General features: G+C 40.0%; 5 protein-coding genes across 5 annotated transcripts; 3 read left to right on the top strand and 2 right to left on the bottom strand.

Annotated features, from left to right (window-relative positions):
• Positions 1-4,914: 4,914 nt before the first annotated feature.
• Positions 4,915-6,057, bottom strand: LOC114243727 (cytochrome c oxidase subunit 5B, mitochondrial). The gene is made up of 2 exons (XM_028175324.2): positions 5,770-6,057; positions 4,915-5,216 (listed from the first exon to the last, which is right to left on the bottom strand). Exons 1-2 carry the CDS (start codon positions 5,927-5,929, stop codon positions 5,041-5,043), a joined length of 336 nt encoding a protein of 111 aa, XP_028031125.2. The 5' UTR covers positions 5,930-6,057; the 3' UTR covers positions 4,915-5,040.
• A 1,083-nt stretch (positions 6,058-7,140) lies between these two features.
• Positions 7,141-8,060, top strand: CPR71 (cuticular protein RR-2 motif 71). Its single transcript, XM_028175299.2, has 2 exons — positions 7,141-7,299; positions 7,422-8,060. The coding sequence occupies exons 1-2, from the start codon at positions 7,288-7,290 to the stop codon at positions 7,974-7,976; spliced, it is 567 nt and encodes a 188-aa protein (XP_028031100.2). The 5' UTR covers positions 7,141-7,287; the 3' UTR covers positions 7,977-8,060.
• Positions 8,061-12,623: 4,563 nt separating this feature from the next.
• CPR70 (cuticular protein RR-2 motif 70) lies at positions 12,624-14,001 on the top strand. Its single transcript, XM_089728559.1, has 2 exons — positions 12,624-12,761; positions 13,356-14,001. Exons 1-2 carry the CDS (start codon positions 12,750-12,752, stop codon positions 13,926-13,928), a joined length of 585 nt encoding a protein of 194 aa, XP_089584685.1. The 5' UTR covers positions 12,624-12,749; the 3' UTR covers positions 13,929-14,001.
• A 1,088-nt stretch (positions 14,002-15,089) lies between these two features.
• LOC114243565 (outer dynein arm-docking complex subunit 4) lies at positions 15,090-16,871 on the top strand. The gene has a single exon (XM_028175095.2). It carries the CDS (start codon positions 15,090-15,092, stop codon positions 16,869-16,871), a length of 1,782 nt encoding a protein of 593 aa, XP_028030896.1.
• Positions 16,872-20,955: 4,084 nt separating this feature from the next.
• On the bottom strand, positions 20,956-22,918 carry CPR69 (cuticular protein RR-2 motif 69). Its single transcript, XM_028175099.2, has 2 exons — positions 22,764-22,918; positions 20,956-21,506 (listed from the first exon to the last, which is right to left on the bottom strand). The coding sequence occupies exons 1-2, from the start codon at positions 22,773-22,775 to the stop codon at positions 21,051-21,053; spliced, it is 468 nt and encodes a 155-aa protein (XP_028030900.2). The 5' UTR covers positions 22,776-22,918; the 3' UTR covers positions 20,956-21,050.

Genomic DNA, 22,918 nt, shown 5'->3' with positions numbered 1-22,918 from the left:
GGTTGGCAGGCAAGCTATTGGTCTCCAGTTCTGTGGATATTGTGTGTTATCATTCTTTGGAATTAAAATAACTTGTCCAGTGGTGAACCATTCTTCCAGCGTCTCTCTTCCATCTAATAGTTTGTTGTATAAGTGAGTAATGTGTGGGTGTATGTTAGTGAGGTATTTTAAGTAATAGTTCTGTATTTTATCGAGTCCAGGCGTTTTCCAATTATGTGTTTTTCTTATTGCGGTTTTTACTCTTTCTACAGTTATCTCTTGAAAGTTATGCTTATGTATATCATCTGTTTCATTCTGTATGTCTGCTATCCATTCTGCCTGTTTATTGTATGGTATAGGTTGTGATAAGATGGAACTCCAAAATTGTTGTATGTTTTCTTTTGTTGGAATTTCTGTCGGACTTTTTTTATTTGCACTAAATGATCTGTAAAATGCATGTTGGTTTTCGCGAAATTGTTTGTTTTGTTCCTTTCTCTTATTAATATCTTCATACCTCTTTATCCTACCTGCCAACGCTTTGACTCTCTGGCTTAAAACTTCAACTGTCTTGTCATGGTCCATATCACTGAATATCTTGTACTTTTCATAAAGTTTATCTTTAATTTTTATCAGTCTTCTGCTATTGACTCCTTTCTTAATTTCCACCAATCTACCTAGTTCTTTTCTAATGTCCTCAAGTTTATTCTTTATTCTTCTTTTCCAAGGGGAATCACTTCTGGGTTTTATTGTAGTGCGAGGTGTGAATGGCTTTTGCCCATTGGCAATAATGAGTGTCTTTGCCGTTGCATAAATTATGTTATTTAGTTCTCGTAAGGTGTTATGTGTATCTAATAAATTAGGAATGTATGTGTTAATTTTACCTAAATTGGCGATGAAAGTTTTATTACATTTTGGTTTTGGTAGACAAGGTCGGTCTGTTATACATGTCTCCTTTGTTTCTGATAGTACTTGTAAAAACTGTAAAATAATTGCCTCGGGCTCATTTAAGCTTTGTGTTTGCTGTGTATGCATATCAATATTAAAAGTCCCTATTTTATCTAAAGTGTACTGATCTGTACGTATATCTGTAATCTCATCGTCTAGTAGTTGGTTAGCCTTCCATATCGAGGTCGGGGTGCAGTTGAAGTACCTCGGCCTCATTCTGGACAGTCGTTGGACCTTCCGTGCTCACTTTCAGAACCTGGTCCCTCGTTTGTTGGGGGTGGCCGGCGCGTTAAGCCGGCTTCTGCCCAACGTGGGGGGGCCTGACCAGGTGACGCGCCGTCTCTATACGGGGGTGGTGCGATCAATGGCCCTATACGGGGCGCCCGTGTGGGGCCAGTCCCTGGCCGTGGGGGTAGCGAAGCTGCTGCAACGGCCGCAACGCACCATCGCGGTCAGGGTCATCCGTGGCTATCGCACCATCTCCTTCGAGGCGGCGTGTGTACTGGCTGGGACGCCGCCTTGGGTCCTGGAGGCGGAGGCGCTCGCCGCTGACTATCAGTGGCGGGCTGACCTTCGTTCCCGGGGCGTGGCACGTCCCAGCCCCAGTGTGGTCAGAGCGCGGAAGGCCCAATCTCGGCGGTCCGTGCTGGAGTCATGGTCCAGACGGCTGGCCGATCCTTCGGCTGGTCGTAGGACCGTCGAGGCGATTCGCCCGGTTCTTGTGAATTGGGTGAATCGTGACAGAGGACGCCTCACTTTCCGGCTCACGCAGGTGCTCACTGGGCATGGTTGCTTCGGTGAGTTCCTGCACCGGATCGGAGCCGAGCCGACGGCAGAGTGCCACCATTGTGGTTGCGACTTGGACACGGTGGAGCACACGCTCTTCGCCTGCCCCGCATGGGAGGGGTGGCGCCGTGTCCTCGTCGCAAAAATAGGAAACGACTTGTCGTTGCCGAGTGTTGTGGCATCGATGCTCGGTGACGACGAGTCGTGGAAGGCGATGCTCAACTTCTGCGAGTGCACCATCTCGCAGAAGGAGGCGGCGGGGCGCGTGAGAGAAGCACAGGCCCGCCGCCGTCGAGCGGGGGCCAGGGAGGCGGATCTCGCCCAAGCCCTGGCCCTTTAAGTGTTTCGGGTCCCCCTCATATGTCGGTCTGGGGACCGGCGAGGGGGACCTAAGAAGACGTCGTGCAAGCTGCTCTGCACGCGTTTTACGCATGAGCATCCGGGTGATGGAAGGCCGGCTATCCTCAACCCACGCTGGTTCTGACCCAGCGGGGCATTCCGTAGGATAGACCATTCTAACCGGCGCCATCTAGGCGGGCTTCGGATAGCCTGCCGACCGAGAGGGCTGGTGGTCGTGGCGCCGACGACCACCAGTCCGACGTCCCGAGGGGGAGGGTGATGGGAGAGATGTGCTCCGCACTAAACGCTTCACTTTCCCCCCTTTGCCTTTTCATGAGTTTTGTCTCATGCGAGGTTTGGACGTTGGTTGTTGAGAGACAGGAGGTTTTAGTCGGTTCGACTCCGACATACCCCGCCCTCCATCCCCAGGGAAGGGCGGAAGTCCGGCAATTTCATCCTGAGAAAAAAAAAAAAAAAAAAAAAAAAAAAAAAAAAAAAAAAAAAAAAAAAAAAAAAAAAAAAGCCTGTGTGTAAGGCGAAACATTGACGTTGTCTGTGGGTGTATGTTCCAGTACGGTCGTCAGTGTAGGTTGTGTATTGTTCACTAAAGGTGATGGTATAACTAAAATTGTATTGTTGTCAGGTAAATTACTGTTTGTTTCCCTATTAGATTGTTCTGCTTTCATTTTAATTTCTTGTAATAGCTGTGTTGAAACCCATTTTCGGTTGATTATGCTTCGGGCTTGGTTGGATAGTGTGTTGCCTGTGAATTTATGTATCTTAGGATTATTTGGATTTCTTTCTTTAAAATACATTTCTAAACGCTTCATAAAACCTACTCCTTCTGCCTTAGCCTTGTAGTAACAAAACATTAATTCGTGTATCTCTTCTGTTGACCACTTCCTTCTTGAATCATTAGTGTCTACTGAACTTGTCATGGTCTCTACCAATGGACCGGCAGAGCTAGTGGGAAGTTCCCCGCTCTGCAAACTTACATCGGTGTCTCGGTTATGGTCGGCTGTGGTCCTTTCGGGTTCCCCGGCTCTTATATTATATTATATTATATTATATTATATTATATTATATTATATTATTGCACGAACAAGGTCTATAAATAAGGGAATTCGAAATTATTCACCATTCACCACAATTTCCGACGACATATTTGCAAGTTCCTGTTTGTGTAGGTATATCCGATTTCGGTCGGTAGGCGGATACATTACGAAGAAACCTTCACAATATATTATGTAGTTATCGATCTAATTGTATCTTAATACATCTCTCTATACTGGAATGTGTTCAATCTCGTTGAAATAAATCTAGAGAGATAGAATATTGATTGTCTTCCATCTGTTTTGGTTTAGCTGTATCTTGTGAGAATCGAATGTGGTATTTGGGACGACCGGGAGTTTTAAGAATTATGGAATGCATGGTACAAGTACACAAGGGCTCTTATCCTTAAGTCCACCACGACTTCACGGTACCTTAATGGCACAACAATGGTACAGCGGTAGTTTTACATCCAACTATAAGCTTATATCATTTGTTGTTATACCAGTCTTCAAACTAGAACGCATGGCTGTTTTGCTGTATCACCCGACAGGCTGTGCTAGCGAACCACACCAGGTTTCACAATTCATCTGATCACCAGTTGTTTGTATTAATTAATGACGTGAAATTAATTTAAAGACAATATCTATTCTATAGAATAGTTTACAATTAAGATACCAACACCTAATTCTGTACAAAGTAGGGAACGTAATGAAAAATAATCTAAAACAATGACAAAATTTCTATACACATGTTTGTTAAAAAAAATTGAATTTTATTAATTGCAATATTCTGTCCTCGTCTGAATTTTTTATGGCAAGATGAGACAGGACAGATCATAACCCGTTTTATATGTAAACAAAAATGTACTTAGGAAAATTGTTATTATCAATCAGAGGAACAGACTCCATTAAAGGAGTCACAATGCTTACCAATGAGAGAACGATTGAGAACAACGTTAGGGAAAACCATTTATGTATTTAATTGCTCAGTTACTTAGCCTATAGAAATCACAAAGTAAATGCAACCATCAATCTTGAGACATGAAGACGAAGACTAAATTGAATTTTATGAAGATTGTCTCACCCTTAACGCTAGAACTTTTTTTTTTTTTTTTCACATCACTATATCCCGGCAGAAGTAGTCAGAATAGCGGTACCTACCCGGCACGATTACAATACATGAAGGATGTATTACAATACAAGTCTATTACGGAAATGTATCTATTTGCGGGTTTTATTTTTATTACACGATATTATTCCCTTATTGTGGAAAGTCAATCGTGAACATCAGTACGTGATTTCCTTTGGTAAATTGGTACCAACCAGCCTGCGGGATTTAAACAACGGTACTTACTCGAGGCGTCATACTCTTTAGGCCACGACGACATAGGTTCACGTACATACCCAAATATATATTTAATTTTAAGTTAATAAAAAAACAACAGGAATTTATTACTAACAGAATTTTGAAAATTTTCGTTTATAATATCAGTTTTTCCTGCACAGCATACCACGAATAAAACAGGCTGCAGAAAATATCGGTAGCGCCTGCTTTTAATAAATAGTTATTGATACGTAGTTTATCACGACATGGCATTTTCATTTTTATCGGCATCTTTTAATTTGAAATCCTTTTATGAACGCTCTTACTCCTGGATACGATATTCAGGAACTGAAGCATAGATATATCCTAATATACTTACTGACAGATAAGACCTTGGGTGACTCTTCCCTGGTATACATGTATAATTATAATAGCCAGAAAAAATTTTTGGTTTTGTTTCGAGTTTTTTGCGTGAGGAGTTAAAATAGACTGCCCAAGATCGATGTAAATGGAAGGATTTGATTCGAGCCCCACACCCCAGGTAATAAATAGGAAAGAAAGAAGAAGACGAATTTGTTAAATAATTTTTATTTCAAGTCACAATAGAACAACACCTCAAAGCGGTGCAATTGGACATAATTCAAACCAGTATCCACAGCCGCATCGTTTTGGATCTCCTTGGTGTAGCCACATAAATTTCAGATGGTTGTCCGACTCGGTACAATGACAGCAAATGAGACGAGATGAGTTTGAGCTGGGTATCAAGTTCGGACGCTCGCGTGTTCCGGGTCCTAGAATATATTACCTTTGTTATCTTCATCAGCTTATAGAAGTTCAATGCTCTACGGCGATCAACCTCAGCCGCTCCGCCTCGCACTGTTTCCGTGCTCCGTCACAACGGGCGAGGACTGCTCTCCCTCCGCGCCTCCGGTTTTTATATACACTCTAGGGGTATGGCAGACAAGACCAGGTGGAAAGTGGGGTGCTCTAATTCGCTTTTACATATTTTTCGAATATTTATGCAATTTTATTACCAAAACACGAGCAAATTTACTATTGCTAACCATTAAATTTTTGCCGCGGTGGCGTTAATACGTAAGTACCTTATCGGCTCTACGCTGCTCGCCACGGACATCATACATAGTTATTGTGTTTTTCATTTGTGAAGATAGGCAGATGATATCATGACTTTAAGCGTAATATAATACTCGGAGCCACTAAGCATCAATGATATGTAATTGATTTTTTCCCGTGTATGGGTACTACACTTCTTGAAAAGATTATAAAGTTCAATCTATTTCTAAAGAAAATGATTTTTTCAAATGCTTAACCAGTTTTTTGTACCTTTCTTGATGGAAAGAATACGGAATGGATCGCAATCTCCCGCTAAATGCGCGAGTAATTCACGTTTCTCGATGCCGGTCAAAAGGTCCAAAGGGTCAATTAGTTTTCTATAGAATCGGACTCCATACCTCGAGACGCCGTGCAACGATTTTAATAACATATCTTGATTTTTTAAGCTTTTAGTTTTCTAAATTTTCAGTGACAGATTACTAATATGTGTAAGTGAAGTTTTTCGTTTTCACATATGTTTGTGTTATTTTTAATGCGATCCAAGGAGGATTTTGTTAATTAAGGCAAGTATGTTTTTCAAAAATAATCTATATTCTTGACGAACTGTTTTACAGTATTGCATCCTATTTAAATTTAATTATAAAAAAAACATTATTGATTGAAACTTTTATATTCGACACATATTATTAAGCCGGCCAGCAGTGTTCTTGCACACGTTTTGAAAAATCAACTGTAATCATTTCTTTTTTTACGTTAATTAGGTATATACTAAAGCTGAAATTGTTTTCCACTTAAGTTAAGACATTATTATCTATTAATAGTTACGATTAAGTTGCAGCTTCGTTAAAACCTTGTGGTGGAAACTTGCCGGATTGATATAGAATTTCTTTACATTCTACCAAAACGGGAGGCAAAGTAGGGCTTCAATCTATTCTCAGTATTAGAACACCTACCATCTTTGGAGGTTACAAAAACCATATTACGATACAAAATATCTCACGTATTTCAAGATGGGAAGCACTATTCACTTTGCAATGCCTCTGGGCTACGGTAACCTATTCACATTAGCTGAATCACACGCACGTCTACCTATTGACGTCAATGAAAGAAAGCAAAATCTCTAAAATAGTAGTAACAAAGACCAAGATTTTTATTCTTTTTACAGTCGATAATACTGGTCTTGTAGATGTAGAACATCGTATCTAAAGGCAGGAACAGGAATTCGAATACCGACTGATCTGTTTTTGACATAAGCGGTCAATTGTTTCGAATTAATTGAGGACGGAAACTAATAAATCAAGAAGGGGGCGGTATGTATATGGAAACGGCAAGTTGGGTAAATCTCATGGGTTAATACTTCGTTAAATTATGTATACGAACAATTCAATAAATAAATAAACAAATCGGTCACACATTATTAAGTTAATGTTTAAATAAGACCAATGTGTAATTTGATAAATTTGGTAAATTTGAATCCTAAGTATCTATCTTCCCCAGCAATATTGTTGAATCGCGTTTTCTTTCGTTACAATTTAATGTATATGGAATGATTAATTATTATTCATCTGATTGTCGAAGTTTGATTTCAATGACATTTAAGATAAACCAGTTTGTATTATCTCACATACACAGCTTGTACGCCTGTAACTTGGTGTGGGCATAATGCAATGCTTTAGGCACGAGAGAAACGTATAAAACGTCGCGAGATGAAATTGCAGGCACAGTCAACTAGAGGTCTCCTCAAAGTACAGATTCAACGAATTAGATTATAAATTTATCTCTGTAGCAATGGCCTTCAAGGTAAATATTGCAATTACTGATTAAACGTCATTAATATTTTATCTAGTCTAAGTTCGTGAGACTTACTTATGATTATTGTGGCCTACTTAATGTCTTAATCTAAATAATATGTTTAATTTTAGCTCGCTGTCCTGGTCTGCGCATTTGCGGCTGTTCGAGCAGGCTTTGTTCCTGCGGCATACACCGCACACCCTGCTCCAGTCGCATACGCAGCTGCTCCCGTGGTACATGCTGCTCCGGCTGCTCATCTTATACACGCTAGTCCCGTAGCGTACGCCGCCCCATTCGCCAAAGTTGCCGCTGTCGCCCCGGTCGCTAAAGTTGAGGAATACGACGCTCATCCTCAGTACAGTTTCGCTTACGACGTGCAAGACAGTCTAACTGGTGACTCGAAGACTCAACACGAGACCCGCGATGGCGACGTCGTTCAAGGCTCCTACTCCGTCGTTGACCCCGATGGCACCAAGCGCACCGTCGACTACACCGCCGACTCCCACAACGGTTTCAATGCTGTCGTGCACAAGGAGCCCCTCGCCCACGTTGCTAAAGTTGCCAAAATTGCCGCCCCTCTGACCTACGCCGCAGGTCCCCTTGTGCACGCCGCACCCGTTGTGCACGCCGCTCCTATTGTGCACGCCGCTCCCGTGGCCTACTCTGCTCCAATCTACCATCATTAATGTCTTGTCACTAGTCAATCAAAACCGACGAGTATTTATGAATTAATTTAAATCGGAAAATAAAAACTGAATACCTAATTTAAAGTTTAGAATTGTTTTTGTTGTATTTCATCCTTTCCTTCTAATACGAAAATCACGGTTCTTTAGCTATATTATTGTTTGTCACACAAATATTGTGTTGACGGCAGTACCAGGCTACAGTTCATTCAAGTCTAGTAGTTAATTAATATTGACTGACTGATATTGGGGCTAGTAACATAGACAATAAATACACTTATTGAATCGACGGGGTTGAAACTCTACAAAGAAATTTTGTACTTATATCCTGTACCATTTTTTAATTAGTAATTAGTAACTGCTAGTACGAATCAGTCCACTCGGCCAACATTTTTCTGAAAGATTATATTCAAAGTTTAAACAAAAAATATATTTCAGCTAAATATACTATCTACTCAACACTCTGAACATATAATATACTCGTATATCGTGCTAGACACCCGAAAAACCCCTACATTTAGTTTAATTCATTGTCATGTGTTACAAAGCCCTTGCAGCTTTTTTTTATGAATGAGGCGTTACTGGTAACCCGGACGCCTTTTCAGTTTCACCGGGACATGTAAGCGAGCCAGGACTCAGTCAGGAGGGGTAGGATTTGCTAACAGCTACCCCAGCGTCTTCAACGAAGACCTAACAACTCAAGAGTAGCTGCTTCGCGAATTAATCTACTACCGGACCGGAATCGCGACAAGTTGACTAGATCCGGCGAGAAACTCAGCGTGCTGATGTTTATTTAGGTTCGGTTGCACGTCAAACTCTTTCTCGAGTTCGACGAGTACGGTTACCGGGATCCCTAAGCCCACACCTAATGTTAGAGCTAAAGGTGTCTAGTGCAAGGGTTATTGGATCTGATGGATCCATAAGAATGTGTCTAGAGCGTCGACGGTGACTGGCTCGGGTCACCGTCGAGGTCGGTATCGCGTTGTATGAAGTCCCGCGTTGTATGAGGTCCCGCGTTGTATGAGGTGTCGCGTAATAATAATATGAGGTCACGCGTTGTAGTAGGTCCCGCGTTGTATGAGGTCCCGCTTTGTATGAGGTCTCGCGTTGTATGAGGTCCCGCTTTGTATGAGGTCTCGCGTAGTATGAGGTCTCGCGTTGTATGAGGTCTCGCGTTGTATGAGGTCTCGCGTAATAATAATATGAGGTCACGCGTTGTAGTAGGTCCCGCGTTGTATGAGGTATCACGTTGTATGAGGTCTCGCGTTGTATGAGGTCTCGCGTTGTATGAAGTCTCGCGTTGTATGAGGTCCCGCGTTGTATGAGGCCTCGCGTAATATGAGGTCTCGCGTAGTATGAAGTCTCGCGTTGTATGAGGTCTCGCGTTGTATGAGGTCTCGCGTTGTATGAGGTCTCGCGTTGTCTGAGGTCTCGCGTTGTATGAAGTCACGCTTTGTATGAGGTCGCACTTTGTATGTGTTGGCGCTTTGTATGAGGTCCCGCGTTGTATGAGGTCTCGCGTAATAAGAGGTCGCGCTTTGTATGAGGTCCCGCGTTGTATTAGGTCTCGCGTTGTATGAGATATCGCGTTGTATGAGGTCTAGCGTTGTATGAGGTCCCGCGTTGTATGAGGTCTCGCGTAATATGAGGTCGCGCTTTGTATGTGGTGGCACTTTGTATGAGGTCCCGCGTTGTATGAGGTCTCGCGTAATAAGAGGTCGCGCTTTGTATGAGGTCCCGCGTTGTATTAGGTCTCGCGTTGTATGAGATATCGCGTTGTATGAGGTCTCGCGTTGTATGAGGTCCCGCGTTGTATGAGGTCTCGCGTAATATGAGGTCGCGCTTCGTATGTGGTGGCGCTTTGTATGAGGTCCCGCGTTGTATGAGGTCTCGCGTAATAAGAGGTCGCGCTTTGTATGAGGTCCCGCGTTGTATTAGATCTCGCGTTGTATGAGATATCGCGTTGTATGAGGTCTCGCGTTGTAGTAGGTCTCGCGTTATATGAGGTCGCGCTTCCAGAAATCAAGAGGGACGACAGAAGATTTAGAGTCTATAATCTATATGAGCATTAGCTGATCTATATCAGCACTTGATTCTTATTCGTCGACGTGTTATTTTCTTTATTTATTAAAAAATTTTGAGCTCGTGCGCCCCTTGTAACTACACGCCCCTAGGCACGTGCCTAGTTTGTCTTACGAATAATCCGCCTCTGGGTAGAAGGCAGATGAGCTCAGAGCTTGCTCATCCACTTAAACAAAAAAAAACTGGGCTCTCTATTCGCTTCATTTATTTTATGGTAAGGATAGTTATTTCACTGGTGGTAGGACCTCTTGGGAGTCCGCACGAGTAGGTACCACGACCCCGCCTATTTTCACCGTGAAGCAGTAATGCGTTTCGGTTCGAAGGGTTGGGGTAGCCGTTGTAACTATACTTCAAACCTTAGAACTTATATCTCAAGATGGGTGGCGCATTTACGTTGTAGATGTCTATGGGCTCCAGTAATCATTTAACATCAGGTGGGCTGTGAGCTCGTCCATCGCTCTAAGCAATAAAAAATAAAAAATAAAATTGTAACCAATTCATATGGATGCAACGATCGCATTGTAAATTTCAGTTTGCACGATGTAAAGACCTATTATATTGTGGAGCTTAATCTAATACTCCAAAAAACATTCAGTGATCGATTAAAAATACCAAAACTTCTCATGAAATGATCACGATTTTTAAAAGTAGGCAATTGATATTGATTGATTGTAATTACAAAAGGAATTCTTTTCACTAGCCCATCTAGGTACTTTTCTAAGTAGATTCAAGTTTTAGTAATATTTTTAAGACTCCATCAGACTACTAGTTTATCTAGAACCTCTCTTAGATTATTAGTTACACATATGTTTGATACTAATGTACTACCTCACCTGGTAGTCCTTGTTCTAATTCAAATATATTGTCTTGTTGGTCGGAATATGTCATCGAATGTTCGAAAGGCGAACGCTTGAGGCGTTGAGCATTTCATACAAAATACTTTCAACAATTAGTTATACTAACATCGAGTTAAAAGTAATTATTTCATTAAATTATTTTATAGTAAAACTAGCGACCCGCCCTCGCTTCGCTTCGGAAATATTAAAACACACATATCCAACATATAACAAACCAAAAAAATAAAATATATTTTTTTTTTAAAAAAGTAGCCTATGTTCATCAGGGACAATGTCGGCTTCTAATGGAAAAAGAATTTTTCAAATCGGTCCAGTAGTTTCGGAGCCTATTCGAAACAAACAAACAAACAAATCTTTCCTCTTTATAATATTAGTATAGAAAAAGCTTTACGAGATTTAGATAGCATTCAAGATTTGGTTGAGACGATGCAATAATTATCATTAAATGCGTTGTTGTAGTCCTAGGTTACCCCTCTTATATAGAGCCTTTTCTTTATTGCTTAAATGGGTGGACGAGCTCACAGCTCACCTGGTGTTAAGTGGTTACTGGAGCCCAAAGACATCTACAACGTCAATGCGCCACCCACCTTGAGATATAAGTTCTAAGGTTTCAAGTATAGTTACAACGGCTGCCCCACCCTTCAAACCGAAACGCATTACTGCTTCACGGCAGAAATAGGCAGAGTGGTGGTACCTACCCGAGCGGACTCACAAGAGGTCCTACCACCAGTAATTACGCAAATTATAGTTTTGCGGGTTTGATTTTTATTACACGATGCTATTCCTTCACCGTGGAAATCAATCGTCAACAATTGTTGAGTACGTATTTCATTAGAAAAATTGGTACCCGCCTGAGATTCGAACACCGGTGCATCGCTTAACACGTATGCACCGGACGTCTTATCCTTTAGGCCACGACGCCTTCACAAGCTGTCTCCACTTGACCCTGTCTTACGCTTGCTCCTTGACTTGATCAATCCATACATATGATTAAATGCGTACTCGATTATAATTTTACAATAGATCATTAGCACTAGAATTGTCACGTTTTGAGTGTTAATTTCATTATTTTCAGCTTTTTTGGTAGCGTGATGTAAACAGGAATTATTTTGGAATAATTTGCTGAATTTTAAAGGCATCATGTTATTTCATGTAAAATCTTTGATTTTTGAAATTTTTTGAGGACGGTCGTATAATAAAACAGGTCTATCAGGATTTTGTTATATCTGGCACGTGTTAACGAGCTTACAGGCCTCCTGGTGTTAAGTGATTACCGAAAATCATGAGACATTCATGAGACATGAGCAATGTAAATGCCGCCTTAAGACATGAGTTCAGTTCAGTTCAGTACCTATCAGTTCTATAAGTACGACGGCTGTCCCACTCTCGAAATCGGAACGCATTACTGGTACCGACCCTTGCCGACTCAGCAGACACCTTACTAACAGTAATCGAAAATCTAGTTGGCGGCGATTCCTACAATTCACCTTTGAGCGACAAGGCACAGATAGCTCTAAGAGCACTAAATCATTATTTGCTTTCCGCGCAAAATTGAGTCACAGCTTCTCATTAATTACCTGTAAAATTTTAAATTTTTCGGCGCATTCAATTTCATAATAGTTGGCCGAAAGTCAAGAACGCGTTCGAATTTTCCGCCATTGACAAATTGTAGCTCATTTCCAATTGCGTGCACATCCATAGTGACGCGCAAGTATAATACAAAGCGCGAACTTGGGATGCGGTGTCACAACCAACTGCTACTATATATACCTCGCCGACCCAAACAGGACCATAGTCACATCTGAGTTTAACTCTCAAAACATCTTCTACCACTAAAATGGCTTTTAAGGTAATTTTTTACAATAACGTCTTCATTTTTTTTTTCTCAAAAATTATATTTTTATACATACTTCACTTTCCGTGTTCGCTGAAAAGACTAGCAAGCGCATTATTTGTCCCTTTAAGAGTTTCAGTATCAGAATTAAGGACCTCTTCTTTTTTCTATTTGAAATATGATAACAATAGTTTTTCCTACCATCTATGTTTTTCGGTGATTCTAACATTGTTTCGAGGTTATCATTATTTTCAATTATTTTTATTATTTTTGTATTAACTCATGCATTTATTTAATAATAATGACGGATATAGCCAACTTCCACCATAAAAGGAAATTCTTTTAGTCTTGCCTAAATGTATTATCGTATAATGTAATCGACGTCTAAACTAATTTAGATGCAGGAGACAACGCCTTCATTGTCCTTGACGAACAGTACCCTCAGCTTATTAGCAATTTCTGAGCGCAAATGCTTACGCAAGTCTACTACCGGTCTCGCCTTCAAGTAACCGTGTCACTGTTTCAAGTACAGTTAACACGACATACATTCGTTTAGAAGATTTACGCATTCTTAATTGCAGTTTAGTAAAACATTCTTTTTTATTTCAGGTCCTTGTATTCTTCTGCCTGGTTGCCATGGCTTGTGCCAGCGCTCCGCTCGTTGCCGAGCCTGTAGTGGCGGCCCCAGCCGTAGCGGCCAGACTTGAAGAATTTGACCCACTCCCTCAATATAGATTTGGATACGACGTAGCGGACTCTCTCACTGGTGACTACAAAAGCCAACAAGAAGAACGCAACGGCGACTTAGTGCAGGGTTCCTACTCGCTCGTTGAACCTGACGGTACCCGTCGTACTGTTGATTATTCTGCTGACTCTGTGAATGGGTTCAACGCGGTAGTACGCAAGGAGCCTCTTGTGGCTGCCGCTCCTGCTGTAGTCGCCGAGCCTGCCGTAGTACCAGCCCGCATCGCTGCTGCTCGCGTTGTGGCCGCACCCGTAGCTGCCCCTGTTGTTCCTGTTGCGGCACGTTTGGCTGCTGCGCCGGTCGTTGCTGCCCCCGTCGCGAAGTACACCGCTGCCTATACAGCTCCTCTTGCGTATAGTGCTCCAGTTGCTGCTGCCTACCCGGCCCCACTAAGAGCAGCGTACCCTGCTCCCATCGCCAGATACGTCGCTCTCTAAGCAACTCTGACACGCAAACAAGGACTGATTTCTTAATAAATGACCAATAAAAATTTTTACTCGAAAACCAAAATATTTTATTCTTTATTTTGAATAGGGGTAATTACTGTTTCGAAAAATATTTTTACAAACGCTGCAATGTGTTTGAATGTATTTAGTTTTTTTCGACCTGTGATGTGTATGACTTTCAATAACCACATAAAATCAGGAAACTCATAAGCATGTTTACCCTATCTAATGTTATAAATATAACTTTTTTGAATAGAGTGAAGATCGATTAATACAATTACCCCTTACTCACCACTCAATAGTTAGATCTCGAAGAAGATGATCGCGGAGCACGTTTTGGTTGGCAGTTATATAGCTTTCTTTTAAAGTTACTGTAACCTTATACCTAAATGTATTCCTAAATGTAACCTTTTTGTAATATTTGCTATAGACGGCGGTACCAATATTTCTTTTGTGAAAGACTGTTTAACGACTAGTAGACACCGCAGTTAAGGGTTGCCTGTTTTTTTATTTCTTAACTGATGATCGAGCTCACGGCTCACATCATGTTCAGTGTTTATAGGTGCCCGTAGACATCAAAACGTTATTGATGCTACGAGATTAAAATCTTAATTTTATAGAATAATTTGCTCTTTCACTAAACCGGAATTCAGCAGATATAGGCAGCGTGGTAGTGACTGTATATACGTGCAGGCTCAAAAGACCCTTGTCATCAGTAGCAAATCTATTAAACATTTCTAGTCATACCATCACTGTTTATCGAATACATGAGTTATTCATTCGTATTAGAATTAATGCGAATGTACAACTCATGTTTATTGTTACTTTCGAAGGCAAATGACTAATCAGTCTATCTGATGGTGAGTTGTGACCAAACGTCATCAGCTATGCCAGAGCACATTCAAGCCACCACTTACAGCAAAAAGTGACAATTTCATACATCTAGATGCAAAGAGAATATTACGTATGAGTGATTACATACTCTTTGATAATAAAGAGCACATTACGTAAACTGAAAATCGTCATTGTCAAAGCAACTTCAACAATCAAAGAACGTGATGATTGTATTATCTTTGATCAAAAAATTTATGTTATTTTACCGGAACCTTTATAGTTAAATTTATTTTATTTTATAGTCAATAAAGTTATAAAATGGAGGAAAAACAACTCTACGGTGCGTTGACAGTTTATCGTGAACGTGGGGCTTATTTGCGACGCCTCGAACAGTTCGAAAAAGCAAAGGCATCTTATGACGAAGCCTTTAAAAGCAGTCCTGAAGATGTCAGAACATTAACAGGTCGCAGTCAAGTTTGCGCAGATGCTGTGCAACCAATACAAGCGTATTCTGATGCAGAGCTTGCACTAAAACTTGAACCAGAGAATATGAATGCCCGTAACATGCAGTCCAGAGCAATGTATACAATGTCTGATTTCGAAAGATCAGTCGTTATGAATTTTCGAGGAGCCAGAATCCGAAAACAGCCTCCTTACTTTATGGAAGGTATTAATCAGGGAGTGGAAACTATACAAGACTGCATAGGGGTTAATGCTGGTTCAGTTATGGTAGATTTTTTGCCACTTATTAAACAAAATGAAGCTCTTCGTCCTGACGATGATGAACCTCTAAAGCCAATACATATTTCAAGAATTCCAAAGCCTGAACGAAAACGTAAACTTACGCAAATGGAAGCACGAAAACATTTGACTTTAGCGCGCGTGTTGGCTATGAAATACTTGGGACCGATGGCTTATGATAAGTTTTTCCTCCAAGAACTTACTGAGGACCCCCGTATTAACTCAGCTAATTCTGTCGGTAGCACAGAACTGAAGGCTTTAGTCAAAGAAGCTTTACGTTCTCTTAGCGAACGACAAGACATGCTACGTTCTCAAAAACCTTACTATTCTATTAAACTAGCTGAAAAAGCAGAATCAAAACACCAAAATCAATACCGAGAAGCAGTACTAGTCAAAGAAAGAGAAATCGGTGCACATACCGCTGAAAGACTTTTGAAATCAATAGATAAAAGCTTACGTGCTAATCGAGTGATGGAAGTAATAGCGCAAGCTGAACGAATGCAACTTTTCTTGGATAACAAAACTCCACGAACTTTACCTGACAAAGATTTATATACTGATCGACTATATAGAGCCGTAGGAGAAGCTTATTTGTCTCAACATCGACTATCTTACACACTAAGTGATAGAGGCAATAAACGTAGAATCGCATTCCTCATGGGCTTGCCGGTAGGTCGACCGCAGTCTTTCGACTCTGTGATGGCAAATTATCCTTACAAATTTATAGATATCAAACAAGCAACTGAAAAAGTGGTATTAACGCTCGAAATGTGTGAAAACTCTACAATGAAATGCTGGTTAATGTACGAACTAGCTAGACTGCTTTGCTTACAAAAAAATTATGCTTTAGCGAAATTTTATGCGAAACGCTGTCAGCGAGAAGCTCAAGAATTAGCCAACGTTACATGGTGGCTGAATGGATGTTTTGTGCTAATGAGCGGTGATATGCAACAAGGCAATGCAAATGAGGTGCGAATACAAGTAGAAGAAGCATATGAATGGTCTAAAAAGATGCAGGATCCAGAACGAGTTCAGGCCTTTTTGGGGAAATGTGCTGAAATGGCAGCCGAAGCTGTGTCCGCTGATGAACGTAAAGCAATAGTTCAAAGAGAACGGCAAATTGTTGGTGTGATGGACGAGGAGCAAAAGATCGAAACACAAGTATTATTCAAACGCATGTCTACAGTACCAGCTGGACGAAGGTTCTCTGTGTTACCGCGCAAGCAAGATGCCGGAGAAGCAAAATCTGAACGAAAGCGACGACGGCAGCGCGGCCTATCTGTTATCCCTGGACCGGAACAAGCTTTGCCACCGCCTCCGCAATCCGACACTCGCGGTTTTCAAATCTTTGACATTTAGTTTTACCACTTTATTGGACAATGCTATATTTTTATGTTATTAAAATACAAAAACTATATATATTTACAGTATAGCGTGAGTGTTGTACTTAAATTTTATCCCCTGCTCGTTACATAGTAAACCTCTTTAGGAGTAGAATACGTTAAAATAGATATGTACATGTGAGGCCTAATGGACTACAGGAGCGGAGCGCACCAAACGTACGACGGCATATGAGCTGTGACGTCGGAAGCTACACTCAAATAAAAATACATACACCCGTATCTTTAGTCGTTTACACGAGCTTAACTCGACTCGACTCAACCTCCAACGCGCGGTTTGGTATGATTAGTCGTAAAAATAAACTCCACTCAAACGTCCTTGGAAAATTTTCCTAACCGGAGTGAAGTAAGCGAACTGTCAAGTCAAGGTACGTCGCGACGTACCTTGAACGTTCCTCAAGGCTGGTTTTCTATCAATATCCAAATAGTATGTGGACCGCAAATGGAAATATATATGATATTATTGTGCAATGGCCTGGATCTGTGCATGATTCCCGCATATTTTGATAATTTAAGTTTGATAATATTTATTAATAAAGTAAATAGTTCGAGGTTAGACATTTGAAACTCTTTATTTTATTTACCTACATAAGAGACATATTTTGCTTACTACCTGATAAATAAAGTCAATGCGATTATAAGTTTTATTTATATAATAATAAACTGGTGGTTGTGGAAAAGCACTTCAACAACACGATGCAACCAAAATCACACAAAAGCGGCGCATAAAAATACAAAGCCGGATCCGAAATCTAAAATAATAATAGGTTAGAAAATAAAAAATACACTTTCAGATTTACCGCACACACATATTTACGAATAACTCAGCAACCAAAACATCAAACAAGTTCATCTAGTGTCAAACAGACAGCGGCAGCTTGACTTTGACATTAAACAATGACCATAGACTACAGAACTCTATGGGTTTGATGCTAGCTTGATCAAATTTTCATCATTATTACCTCACTCGAGGACAGTTGAGGAATATTGTAATGGTCGACTAAAAATACCAAACGTCTAAAGATACGGGCATTACACACTCTCACGCCCGTATCTTTAGACGTTTCGTAAAATAGTCCTCCACTCTTAACTCATCCGATGATGCTCGAGAATTCCCTCCAAACTTACTCGAATTTGGTATTTTTAGTCGACTATTACAATATTCCTCGAGTGGGGTAATAATGATGAAAATTTGATCAAGCTAGCATCAAACCCATAGAGTTCTGTAGTCTATGGTCATTGTTTAATGTCAAAGTCAAGCTGCCGCTGCTGTTTGACACTAGATGAACTTGTTTGATGTTTTGGTTACTGAGTTATTCGTAAATATGTGTGCGTGCGGTAAATCTGAAAGTGTATTATTTATTTTCTAACCTATTATTATTTTAGATTTCGGATCCGGCTTTGTATTTTTATTCGCCGCTTTTGTGTGATTTTGGTTGCATCGTGTTGTTGAAGTGCTTTTCCACAACCACCAGTTTATTATTATATAAATAAAACTTATAATCGCATTGACTTTATTTAACAGGTAGTAAGCAAAATATGACTCTTATGTAGGTAAATAAAATAAAGAGTTTCAAATGTCTAACCTCGAGCTATTTACTTTATTAATAAATATTATCAAAATTAAAGTATCAAAATATGCCGGAATCATGCACAGATCCAGGCTATTGCACAACAATATCATATATTTCCATTTGCGGTCCACATACTAATTGGACATTGATAGAAAACCAGCCTTGAGGAACGTTTAAGGTACGTCGCGACGTACCTTGACTTGACAGTTCGCTTACTTCACTCCGGTTAGGAAATTTTTCCAAGGACGTTTGAGTGGAGTTTATTTTTACGACTAATCATACCAAAACGCGCGTTGGAGGTTGAGTCGAGTCGAGTTAAGCTCGTGTAAACGACTAAAGATACGGGTGTCAGAGCTCAAATAAAAACACTCTTAAGAGCGTATTATAACTGTAACAAACCAACATTGATTTTATATACAATTTATGCGTATAAATAAAATTGGAGTGTCTGTTTGTAATATTGAAATAACCGCTTTTTACTACATGCATATGAATATATATATAGTACATACACCAAAATAACATTTTTTACAATTTTTGTCTGTCTGTTCCGGCTAATCTCTGAAACGGCTGGACCGATTTTGACGAGACTTTCACTGATAGGTAGCTGATGATATAAGGATTTTTAGACTAGCTTCACCCCGCGGCGTCACTTGCAGTGCGACAATAACCGCGGGTAACGTCGCGAGATTCAGCTACCTATTAATAATAAAATTTAATGTTTCCGAAGCGAAGCGAGGGCGGGTCGCTAATTATAAATAACTTGGAAAAACATGCACGGTCATTTAGCATTCCCCGTGTTATCAGTACCAGAGACTGATAAACATATGATTAAATATAAACACCCAAACAAAGAGCAAACAAACCTGTTCATCGCACAATGCTTACTCGATGTGGGAATCGAAACCACGACTCTCGCCGCCACAGTCTGGGACGCTAATTACTGTACCATCGAGTCAGACAAATTAAAGGATCCAAGCCAGTCGTTACGTTAAGGTAATTTTGACGTTAATTTTGAGTGTTTGTTTTATTATTATTATTTGATTTTTTGTTATATTATTATTGCTTTTGTTCTATTCCGAGATTGTAGTTATTGTTATTATTTAATTCTGGTATACTATATGAAATGTTAATGAATGTAATATGGATGCAAAATCTGAAGTAAATGAAATTACTAAATAAAATAAAAAATAAACTTAGTAGCACATCATCCAATTGATTAATGTTTCTTAAAAGTCATTTTGTGAGTTGTAGCTGTTTATTTATGGTTGCTTTTGTTTTATATTCACGGAGCGTCCTTTCGTGACATTCGGTTTAATATGACGTCACACGTTTCAATTCGGAAATCATACTTAGCGTTTAGGAACAATTACACTTTCGCTTTTAATTGAAGAAACTATTTGTAATTGATGCAAGGCTATTTGGGACGAAATATTCTAGAATACTTACTATCGCTTACAAATGACACAGAAATTACTAAGATTTTCTTATTATTTAAACCTACAATGTTGTTATGAAGTTAATTGAAGTAAATTTAATTTATTGTCATACCATCTGGTTTGTAAACATAATGTTTTTCTAATGTGGTACAATTATCACTGTCTTCTGTTGAAATTCCGTGTTTCATTTTATTTCAAAACTTTTGTGCTTCATGTAAATGTTTGCTTTAGTTATATTTTTTATATTATTTTTTTACTTTTGTCTAATGTTACTTATGAAGTGGGTAGGTAAATCAGGCCACAAACTTAATCCCACCTGATGTGGTACATGACATCGAAGCATCAAAATTCGTACATTTTTTTTTTTACTTCTACGATCTGAGATCCACAACTGTTACATTCGCAAGCTTCATACATCTCTACTATCAGTGAAATAGGTATTAGCGTGTCATCTATATAATATATTTTTTTCTCAATTAATTTGGTTATTAGATATTTGCGTTAACTAATAATATTTTTAACATATTTTTTTTAGTAAATGTTCTTTTTGACTAGCGCGTTGACTGTGGGACTATTTGAGGGATTTTTAGCCAGTGCGTGTGAGGTCTTTCCGAGGCAGGTTCGGACTTGTTTACGATATGAGACCTGATAGGCCTCACAAAATACCGTTTTCGAATATATACCCATACCTATAGAAATGTGGACTTATTCCCTTCGGCACTAAGCGAAAAGTTTTGACTGCAGCATTAGGGAATAGTGGCATATGGATGGGGCTTTTTAAGTCGTTTATCGCAGTTAACGTGCTAGACTTCCCAATTATGTTACCAGAGTTTTTAGAGTTACAATTATATTACTAGATACAGCCCCATAACTACTATGAGGTTAATAAATGTACTTTACGGTCAACGCAAACACATCGAATATAGCTTTCACTATGACGAGATCTAGACTAGTGTAGATAAATATCACATTTATGAAATCATGAATACTGGACCGTTAAGGTTTCTAATGAATTGTAAGAATACAACAGTCAAATTTAAAAATTTAATAGTATTTAAATAACAATCATAAAAAGAGTTTAAAAATATTATGTACAAACAGCAACAACAAAATTGTAAAATTCATCTAGAAATACACAGGCGCTGGTAGTCTAGGGGCTAGGAGTGGTGCAGGTGCAAAAGGTGCACGCGCGTAGTAAGGACCCGGTGCCACAATGGGAGCTGACGCGAACACGCGCGCCGGGGCCACCACAGGGGCAGGGGCCACGATTGGAGCGGGAGCGACCACCCTAGCAGGAGCGGCTACCACCAAGGGCTCGCGGCGGACTACCGCGTTGAATCCATTTAAGGGGTCAGCTGTATAATCCACGATCCTCCTAGTGCCATCAGGGTCGACAACCGAATAAGATCCAGTCACGAGATCGCCATTCCTGTTTTCTTGATGTCCTTTGAAATCTCCAGTGAGAGCATCCTGAACGTCATATCCGTAGGAATACTGCGGGAGGGGATCTACACGGGCAACAGGTACAGGTGCGATAACACTTGCACTTGCCACGCCTACTAAACAGATGAATACTACAATCTGAAACAAAACGAGAAAGTAATTTCACTGAGAGAAAAAAAACAAAAAAAATTAAAAAAGTTTTCGTCGTCTCGTTTGACGTAGCTGACACATATAATTAAACTCTTTGTTATCATGCCTATTTCTGCCGTGAAGCAGTAATGCGTTTTGGTTTGAAGGGTAGGGCAGCCGTTGTAACTATACTTGAAACCTTAGAACTTATATCTCAAGGTGGGTGGCGCATTTACGTTGTGGATGTCTATGGGCTCTAGTAACCACTTAACGCCGGGTGGGCTGTGAGCTCGTCCACCCATATAAGTAATAAAAAAAAAAAACCAATTCGATTATCAATCAATCAATTTCATAACAACGGACACGTTACGCAAGCATGAGATATTATATAGTCCAAAGGCATTGGTATGCGCCATTTGTGAACACAAATCCACGTATTGTGACATGCTTCTAGTGACCCTTTCGCGCTGATATTGATGCGCTGTGAATATTAAAACGTGATTGCAGGTGAACTGTACGGCTGCACCAGTTAACGTTGCAGCCGGAGACTCGTTTTGAATTTCAACGGCTCGAACGTTGTTTCAAAGAAACGTTTATTATTCATATATTAATTACTCAATTTTCAGTTACGAGACAGTAAAATTTAAGTTGCTCGAAAGTAATTGTCTCTGTCGTGTAGGTATACAAAGAAATGCTTTTGCAACAAGTATAGACTGTTTTCTGAAATGAAGGTTATGCTGAATAATAATAGCACGTAGATAACGAGCTAAATATATAATACCTAACATCATACACGAGTTATTTGCTGTTCGTTATAGGAGTTAACAACTTGGCCACGCTTACGATATATATTTTAGGAATTAATTAATAGCGGGATACACTATCAACATATATCTATGTAAATATCTAAAACCAAGCTTCAAATTTACCTATTACTGAAGTAGACCGTAACGTAGAAAATAGAAAAGAATAATTATCGTATCATATTTCGTGAATCTGAAATCGAAAGCAAAGGCAGTTGTTGGAAGTCAGGGCACGACCTCCTCCCATATAACACCCCGCGATTATAACCCGGTTACATTATCTATGGACCTGGCGAAAGGGAAACGGGGAGGGGCTTCAGATTCCAGCGAGGTCCAGAGATACTGTAACCGAGCTATACAGGCCAACTGATCTCCATTTGTGTTCCATTGCGCGCACCACGTTACTATTAATTGCTAACGATTCTCGCTGAAATTAAATTATTAATTAATTAGTTCGTCTCACCTTGGAGTCCATGGCTGTTCGTTTGAGTTTGGATCTTCACAGTCCTCGATGTGGAATGTGCATATCCTGGGGCGCGCTCGCGTTATATATCGTTCACTACGTAACTCGGGACGTGATACCAATACTACATGGCTCATTGAAGAAAGTGCTACGAA

Source organism: Bombyx mandarina, chromosome 07 (genome assembly GCF_030267445.1).
Source record: "Bombyx mandarina strain Sakado chromosome 07, ASM3026744v2".
Lineage (NCBI taxonomy): Eukaryota > Metazoa > Arthropoda > Insecta > Lepidoptera > Bombycidae > Bombyx > Bombyx mandarina.
Note: the sequence above shows the minus strand (reverse complement) of the source record. Positions and strands in the feature narration are given on the sequence as shown.

Excerpts from the sequence above, each read along its gene's own strand:
- LOC114243727 (XM_028175324.2), bottom strand. The coding sequence starts at position 5,929 with ATGTTATTAAAATCGTTGCACGGCGTCTCGAGGTATGGAGTCCGATTC. Across the intron at positions 5,217-5,769 it reads TATTCTTTCCATCAAGAAAG|GACCCGGAACACGCGAGCGT; the intron begins GTACAAAAAACT and ends AATATATTCTAG.
- LOC114243565 (XM_028175095.2), top strand. The coding sequence starts at position 15,090 with ATGGAGGAAAAACAACTCTACGGTGCGTTGACAGTTTATCGTGAACGT.